This window comes from Mustela nivalis (assembly GCF_964662115.1).
Source record: "Mustela nivalis genome assembly, chromosome: 6".
NCBI classification, from domain to species: Eukaryota; Metazoa; Chordata; class Mammalia; order Carnivora; family Mustelidae; genus Mustela; species Mustela nivalis.
The window spans coordinates 83,364,411-83,373,491 of record NC_139025.1 but is presented as its reverse complement, the minus strand read 5'-3'; the positions used below and the strand labels follow the sequence as shown (position 1 = coordinate 83,373,491).

The 9,081-nt window shown below is 42.3% G+C and overlaps 1 protein-coding gene across 1 annotated transcript; it reads right to left on the bottom strand.

The window, feature by feature from the left end:
* Nucleotides 1-6,909: 6,909 nt before the first annotated feature.
* Nucleotides 6,910-9,011, bottom strand: LCMT2 (leucine carboxyl methyltransferase 2; the record flags this gene model as incomplete). The annotated part of the gene is made up of 1 exon (XM_082735424.1): nucleotides 6,910-9,011. One exon carries the CDS (start codon nucleotides 9,009-9,011, stop codon nucleotides 6,969-6,971), a length of 2,043 nt encoding a protein of 680 aa, XP_082591550.1. The 3' UTR covers nucleotides 6,910-6,968.
* Nucleotides 9,012-9,081: the final 70 nt, after the last annotated feature.

Below are 9,081 nucleotides of genomic sequence, written 5' to 3'. Positions count from 1 at the left end.
TGGTTTTGTTTTTGTTGTTGTTGTTATTTTGTCATTATTGTTCACTGATGTTTCTCTATTCTTCTACAGGAAGCCAGTGGCATAAGATTATTATACTGAAAGGGTATAAGAAAGGATTGGCTCCAAGAAGTTAAACACCTACAATGAGAGATCCTTGTTCAGTTTCAGTGTTTATAGTTTCAGGTGCTGGGAATATAAGATGAATAAGATATTATTCCTGCCCTCAAGGAGTTAAATCTGCAGTGAGAAGACCGACTAGAAAACAGATTATAAGACGGTATGGTAAGTGCAATATGGAGGATATTTACAAGGTGTATTGTAATATAGAAGGGTAACCCATCCCAGCCTGAAAGGGGAAGGGTATTAAAATCATGGAATGTTTTTCAAAGATAAGCTTCAAGAGGTGCTTGGGTAATGCAATTGGTTTAACATCCCACTCTTGGTTTTGGCTCAGTTCATGATCTCAGGGTCACAGGATCAAGCCCCACATCTGGCCCTGGGCTCAGACTATTTTTCCCTCCTCCCTCTGCCCCTGCCTCCCACTTGTGCTCTCTCTCTCTCTCTTAAGTAAATAAATCTTAAAAAAAAAAAAAAAAAGATAAGCTTTGAAAGTCAAGCAGGAGTTGTATACACAGGTTAAGAGTAAAGTAAGAAGAGAAGCATCAAGAGTCTCATCGGGATAACACTGTAAGCAAAAGAATGGAGGTATTTGGAGACTCAGGTGTAGTTCCACATAACTGGGATCTCAAGTAAGAGGAGGAGGTATAGCAGGGGGTGAGGCTTGTGACATAGGGAATGTCAGACTCTGGCTTTATGAAAAGATCTACTAATGGAAAATTACACAGCATGCATAGCAAATATTAATAAAGACGTTAAAATCAGAAAAAAACAAGACAGTGAATATGAATGAAAGTGCTCTAAGAAGGGCTCTGAGAGCCAGGAGCAGCCAGGCATGGGCCATCTCATAGAGGATTTGCCCCTCTTATTCTTCAAGTTAGGATTTGTGTTTCCAATTCAGTCATTTTTATTTGACAGTTCCATTCTTGTGTTTGGTCTGGTTATTTACAGAAGGCAAAGGAAAAAATGAGTGAATGTAGAGAATAAGGTGGAAGGTTATAAAATAGATATTTGAGTAAGTGACTCTCCATTTGGATGTCTAACTGACATGGCAAAGTTAATATATCCAACCTGAACCCCGATCTACCCCCACTACTGCCCCCACAAATTTGCACCACCTTTTGGTGATGGCAACTCCAATCTTCCAGTTCCTTTGGACTAAAGTCTTAGAGCTCATTCTTCATTCCTCCCTTTTCATCATATTCCATACCCAGTCCATTAGGTAATTTTGTTAGCTCTTCCTTCAGAATATACCCCAATCCCACCATTTTTCACCACTCCAGTTGAATCCCCATCTTCTTTCATCTTTATGACTCCAACAGCTTTACTACAGGTCTCCCTGCTTTTACTCTTGACCTCCTACAATCTATTCCTCTTATGATGTCCAAAGGGATCCTTTAAAAATGTGAGTCAAATAGGGGCCCCTTCGGTGGCTCAGTCAGTTGGGTGTCTCATTCTTGATTTCTGCTCAGGTCATGATTTCAGAGTCCTGAAATCAAGCCCCATGTTAGTCTCTGTGCTTGGCAGGGAATATTCCTGAGATTCTCTCCCTCTGCACCTCCTGTCCCCTCTGCCCTCCCCACCCCTTCATATGCTCTCTCTCAAATAAATAAGTCTTTTTAAAAAATGTGAGTCAATACCCTACACAGCCCTCCTTTTCACCCAGATCAAAGCTAAAGTTCTTACACTGAATTTCTTAAGGAGCTTTGCTCTGGCTATTCCCCCTACCCGAAACACTCGTTCCTTAATAATCTTCTTAGTTAACTCTATTACCTTCCCAAATTTCATGGCTCCATAGAGTGCTCCTGTCCACCCTTTTTAGTTATTGTAACCTGTTACCCCTATCCCCATGCACTCCTGATCCCCCCTATCCTATTATACCTTCTCTTATTTCCACAGTTCTTATCATTTCTAATATAATATGTATTTATTATCTTTGTTGTTTAGCTTCTTGTCTCCCCTTGCTAGGCTGCAAATTCCACAAAGGATTATTTGGTTCACTGATCTATCCCACATAGAATACTAACTACTGAATGGATGAATGAATGAATGAGTTGCTTTGGTCAACTGAAAGCTTCACTTTATGTTATCCAAATTTCCCATTGTTAACCTATCTCAAAAACTAGTACTGAGAAACAGAGGAATGAGTCACATGCATCTTAATTCTAGGGACTGAATAAAAAAAAGGAAAACAAGTTTTCCTATGACCTGACCCTGTGGAGAGGGAAGAATGTATTTTCCTTATTGCTCTGAAGTTTTACATGAATAGTTATCAGATTTTTTTAAAAAATTGGTTTATATGTATGTATATATGTATGTAGGCCTTTCCTACACCTAAGATTATAAATATACTCTTTTATACTTGTTCTTATGCTCATATAATTTAGTTTGGCTTTGTTTTTTAAGTCTGGTCTTTAATCCACCTGGAATATGTGATTGTGTTTTGTGAGAAGTAGGAAGCTGACATCATTTTTCACAAACGATTAGCCAAGTAGTACCAAACTGTACATATACTTAAGAGTCCAGCCAGTCATCACAGGTCTGAATGTCACTTTACTATACAACCTATTCTTTTTTTTTTAAGATTATATTTATTAACTTGACACAGAGAAAGAGAGTACAAACAGGCAGAGTGGCAGGCAGAGGGAGTAGAAGAAGCAGGCCCCGCACTGAGCAGAGAGCCCAGGATCATAACCTGAGCCAAAGGCAGACACTTAACCTACTGAGCCACCCAGGCACCCATATACAAGAATATACAGATATTCTTGAATTCTTTGTTTCTTCAATCTATTTGTCTATTCTGGCACCAATACCAAACTAATTACTATGACTTTACAATATATTTTTATTTTCTGGGATAATCTCTGATTTTAACATTATAACTCACTATTTATTATTAATTTTAGCCTGAATCAAACATAAATCCATTCTTCATGTGCATTAATTGAACATTTACTATGTGTTATGCCTTGGAAATAAAAATTGTTCGCTGGAGGCCCCTGGGTGGCTCAGCTGATTAAGCATCCAACTTCTGATTTCAGCTCAGGTCGTTATCTCAGGGTTGTGAGATTGAGCCCCACGTCAGGCTCCATGCTGGGCATGGAGCTTGCTTAAGATACTCTCTCCCTCTCACTCTGCCCTCTCACCCACTTCCCTCTCAAAAAAAAAAAAAAAAAATTGTTGGCTGGATTCAGTTGTCCAAATATAAATTCGGTTTACTGAGGTCTAGACTGCCTTTTCAGTTGTTTTTAGAAGGAAAGGAAAGATGGGAAAGTTGGTTTTTTCCTCTTAAGTACTGTTTAAGTTGCTGATATAGCCATACATAAGATCTGCTTTACTAAATTTTTCTGAAATAGTAAGTCTACATATGAATCAGATGTTGAGAAGCTCTAATGAAAAGCCTAAAAACATGGACAAAGGCTAGGGAATGAGAAAATCAGAATGTAGTATCATATCCTAAATTTGCAATTTATTTTCTAGCTTTAGATTGCCATTTAGGTGGCAAATAACTTTTTGCATAAATATTAGGGCAAGTTTTTTCCTCTCTCTCTATTAAACTTTGAGAGTTACACACCAAGTCATGCCCAGTGAAGCATCACCACATCCTAGTAAGATCCTGTGTGTATGTGTTCATGAGCACATTTAATTGCATGTTCCTACATCCTCAGATTAGCCTTTTGGCAAAGTTAACTCATTTCATTTGCAAAGGATATGGGGTAACCATGGTTCATTGCTGAGCAAAGAGGCATGAAGATCAGCTGGAAATTGCAATCAGAGAGGTTTTGGGTGTAATCTATAAAGCTAGGAGTAACACCAGGAAGCCTACCACATTTACCCATGTTGAAACAGTTGAATTTTAAAAACACTTAAATAGGAGGTCTTTAAAAACTTCAATGCTCCCCCCACACTAGTTAAATGAATATTGACATCTGTTTGTGCATGGTATGTACAATAGTAATATTCAATATTAATTTATTTGAGTGTCAAATTGAACCTCCATCCAGTAAGTATTTATTAAGCATCAAGTATTTTGGGGATAGTGAAATGAACTAGACATACCCAATTCCTTCCATAGTCAAGGAATTGCCCCTTCCCAGCCAAATGCTTTATGTCATTGACCAAGAAAGATAAGTGAACAGTCTTTAAACTGTGGAAAGACAGAAATCTTTTGTTTACATAATTATTGACATCCAAGGAAATCTCAATCTACTCTGAAGCTGATTAAAAGTTTCATAATTTGGGGGCACCTGGGTGGCTCAGTGGGTTAAGCCTCTGCCTTTGGCTCAGGTCATGATCCCAGGGTCCTGGGATCGAGCCCCACATCGGGCTCTCTGCTCTGAAGGGAGCCTGCTTCCTCCTCTCTCTCTGCTTGCCTCTCTGCCTACTTGTGATCTCTGTCAGATAAATTAAAAAAAAAAAATCTTAAAAAAAAAATAAAAAAAGTTTCATAATTTTTGCTTGACATATTTTCATTCTCTCCTTAAACATCAAGTCCAAACATGATTAGCCAGGACTTATGACCCTCCTTGCCAGTGTAATGCTATTTTATATCCCCTTCATTACTGCATTCAAAAACTGAGTTTAGTTTTAATGTCACATTAGACATTATGGGATCCCTATGAGTAAGAACTCACCTTAGTGACTAGTTCTCATGTTCACCAGATTCTCCAGAGTACAGGTTTCTCTCCCAAAGGAAAAGAAATAGTTGGCTACATTTGGGGCTGCCATATGAGAGTATTTTCCAAAAGATATCATGTAGGATGGGTCCCAGAGTAGGCATGGGCTGTTCAGTGTTGGGTTTGGGATTACAAACGCATAGAGAATAAACCGGGACTTCAAGGTCTAAGATCACAGAAAGAGAAGACCAAACAGTCCTTGGGCACTGGAACATTATTGTTATATGCCAATTTCCTAATATCACTAAGGAGGAGTAAACTTACAGAAAGACAAAAAATGGATAGTTGATGGTAAAATCCAGAAAGCACTCAAAGAAGTGACAGCACTGGCTTTTGAAGAACATATCCTAGAAGAGTTGTTCTTAACTTTGTTTACATATCCTCAGTGGTATGATATACTGTTTTTGAGACCCTGACAGAGTAGATACTCAAAATGAGAAAGTCTTCCTTCTTTAACTAGTTTTTCTGGTCTAAAAAGAAGTGCAATCACTAAATGAGGTATAAAACCTTTCATTGACTCTCATAATTGCACCAGGCTCCATACCAGAATTTTATAACAAAAATATTCAGCTCAGTTGGAGAAGCGAAAATCATTGTCTAACTTCAGTTCTCAATCTGGCCCACATCTCTAATTATCCCAGTTATGAAACTGGGATCCAGCACTAGTCCATACTGAGTGCTGCTCCAGAGGTAGAGAGTAAATGCTGCTGACAAAACTTCTAAGTGTTCTAATGAGTAGAGCTTGAGAAGTGAATAATTCCTTAACTGAGTATGATGCATGTATAGGGTTAAAGGTGGAGGGCATGCTTAATCTGGTAATCACTTACAGAAAATACATGTAATTCCTCTGAAGAGAACAAGCCCAGTTACTCATAATGCACCACACCGGGCAATACTCAAGAGGCACCACACACTACTAATGTAGGTCTGGCTCACATCCACATTCTCTTGACAATCATGCCCCCACCACCTTTTCTCTCCCCTCACCAAAACTAATGAAAAAAAAAAAAAAAAAAAAGGTTGATGGCACCATCTGAGAGTAGCATAATGGAAGGTATAACCTGGACTTTTAAGTCATCCAGGTTAGAATTCTAGAACTAACTACTACAAGCTGAGAACACTCATTTTCATCAACATTCTGCTTTGATCCTTCCTGCAAGTTGGAGGCAGTCTGTGGTGTGAATTTAGAAACAAGAAATACAGAGCAGCCTTTCTGCCTTCTGATCGTATTCCTCCCAGTTATTTAGTATCTGGCCCACGCATAGCCTTGCCAGATGCCTTGCCAGATGCCAAGCTGTTAAGCCCTTTGTTTCCTAAGGGTTTATTAATATCCATATCTGATAAAGTAATGGGGTTCATTTCAGATTTCATACATGAAGAATGAGGTCAAACCATGTCTCTTCAGCTATATTCAAGTTTGTGTTCTTCTTTTTTAAAGGGAGTCTCATAAAAACAAGGCCTCGAAAATTAGTTCAAAACTCATTACTGTTTGGGGCGCCTGGGTGGCTCAGTGGTTAAGCCGCTGCCTTCGGCTCAGGTCATGATCTCAGGGTCCTGGGATCGAGTCCCGCATTGGGCTCTCTGCTCGGCAGGGAGCCTGCTTCCTCCTCTCTCTCTCTGCCTGCCTCTCTACCTACTTGTGATTTCTCTCTGTCAAATAAATAAATAAAATCTTAAAAAAAAAAAAAAACTCATTACTGTTCTTCTCCATGGAAATCTTTAGAAAAAAGCAAAAGCTTTTTGTACTCCAAAGAGAAACCAGAGTTATCAACTTTGTATTCTCACCAAGGATCTGTTTTAAACTTTTTCAAAGCCTTAGAGTGGAAAACTTTTCACTTGACTTAGGCTAACAGACTCTAACTCCATAAATGGATAAACTTAGATGAGGAAAATCAATAAACTAGACACAAAGGGATCCAAAGGCTCCCCAATTCCTACTCTAGGACTGTATGCCCAATCTCTTCAGATAGGCCTACTCGTGTTTTATTTTTGTGTCATCTCTCTGAATGTTGGTATGTGTTTAACAAACTCTTTCACGTTCTGCACTGGATAGTAGTGCTAATGAGAAGGAAAAAACGGGAAGGAAGGATTGGTAGTGTCTATAGACGCAGTCAAATCCTGTTTGTGCAAACTTTTATTGTCTAAGTGGGTCATCAATATATAAAAAGTTCAGTCCTACTGTCCAGCACGTAAGGAAGAAAGGCCTAATGTCACTGTATGGGGGTTTAAGTAGGTGCCAAAGGAAAAGCAGTTCCCACCACCTCCAAGGAGCAGGAGCTGCTGCTCTTCAGGAAGGAGGATGCTGGTATGATTGTGTAACATTAATGGCCATGGCACACATGTTGTGTCAATCTGATACTCAGAGCTCAATCCTGTAGTCAAATCAATAATAGTCACTCCAGGAACTGAGGAAGAATGAATCCAGACCCCTCCAACTAGTAGAAGCTTCCCATTGAGCACATGAGCTGTGTGGGAATACCTTGGTGTAATGGGAGGCTGGATGATTATGGATTCCCAGAGGAATCCACAAGAGATTGGTTTTAGAAAGAGTACAGAGCTTAGTGGCTCCTCAGAAGCACCCAGACCTCCAGCAATAAGGGCTCCCCCTTGCCAGCTGCAGGCACTGTGTGAATGCCGACCTTCAGGTGCTTCCCCCACTACTGGGATATTGACCCAAGCCATTGTCCCCGTATGTAGGAAATGCCAGTCACTTAGTACAGGTTCTACCACACTTCGACCCCCATACACAAACAAGTATTTCTGATTGTCATAGGACACTTCTGTTGTTGAATGCCGCCAACATGACAACGTGGAATCTTCTGGATCCGCCTTTGTTATTGTTACATTTAGATCCTTAGTCGTATTATCCTTACTCTTAGAGATACCAAGTTGGAGAATCCCCAACGCTGGGGTTACTGGGGACAGTCTCCCTCCAAGAACCAAAACCTCAGTATCTGAAAGTCTCGTCATGGTGTGATAAAGACGCCCATCCCACTGGGCTCCAGTCTCACAACTGCATATTTGGTTGCTTTTCCATTCGAAGTCACCATATCTTGAAAGCAAGTGAAACTTGCTCACTCGGCAATGCCGCCCTTCCTGCTCTCCAAATCCTCCTGCACTAAGAATAATGTTTCGGTTCAAAAGGACAGAGGCATGCCCATATCTCTTAAGGTTTGGGCCTTTGCTGTCACTAGTGACTACACTGGCAGGGAAGACGCCTGATGGAGAAGCAGGATCTATTCGAGGAAACATCTCTGAGGGTGGAAACACCAGAGTTTCGAAAAGAGTGTGTCCCCTAGAAGCGGCCAGAATGAAATAGTGGGCGCACTTCAAATGCCACTCCTCAAACTCATCAAAAGGTTCAAGATTCTCCACGCGCTGGCATTCTTCTGAGGGGAGAAAGCAGCGATAGAATTCATTCATGTCCACGGCAGAGCAGGCAGTCCAGCCAGCCTGAAGGAAGCGGTGCTTCTGGGCCTCCACGTCGGGAAAGCGGTCTAGGCCATGCAGGGGAGAACTGAGCTGCCGAAAATGCTGCTGCATGACCTGGCCAAAGGCGTCATGCGGCCTCATCTGCTCGTAGGTCACGAAAATGGCATCAGAAAAACGCTGGGCTGCCCAGGCGATGAGGGCCGCGGCATCTTTCGGCTCAAGGTAGGTCAGCACAGCCTCAGCTAGAAGCAGAGTGGGTGCGGCCGCGTTAAGGCCAGCGGCGGCCAGGGCCTGGTCCAAACGCGAGAGCTGTCGCAGGTCCACCCCTAGGAGGTGGTAGTCCACACTCTCAAAACACAGCGCTGACGCCCTGGTCTGGAAAGGCCCAGTTAACGCGCACAGCTCCGGCGTATCTTGAATCTTCTCTGCCTTGCGCCGGGCCACGTCCGGAAAATCTACTTCCCAGACTGCAGCCCCGGCCAAATGGTCCGCAGATTTCAGGCGAAAATACAGCGAATCTGAACCCGCTCCCAGCGACAAGATCTGGGGTCGAAGAGCCGCGCACGTCCGTTCCAGGAAGGCGCGTACGCAATGCCCCACGGCGCGTGCGCGGACGTAGTAGCCGCGGTGGATGAGCGGCGCGCGCCGCGCAGTTCCCGGAACGAGCAGCGCGGCAAAGGGGTCGAGTACGTACCCATGCGCGGCCAGGGAACTCTTGCTTAGGGCGCTGCTGTCATTAGTGCTCTGTACTGCTCCAGCCCGACGCTCGCGGCTCCGCGGGCCCATGGTCGAGATGAGGGAGAGGAGCGACGGCTCGTCACCGGAATAAGCTCTCTTTCATTCTGCCGTACCCACC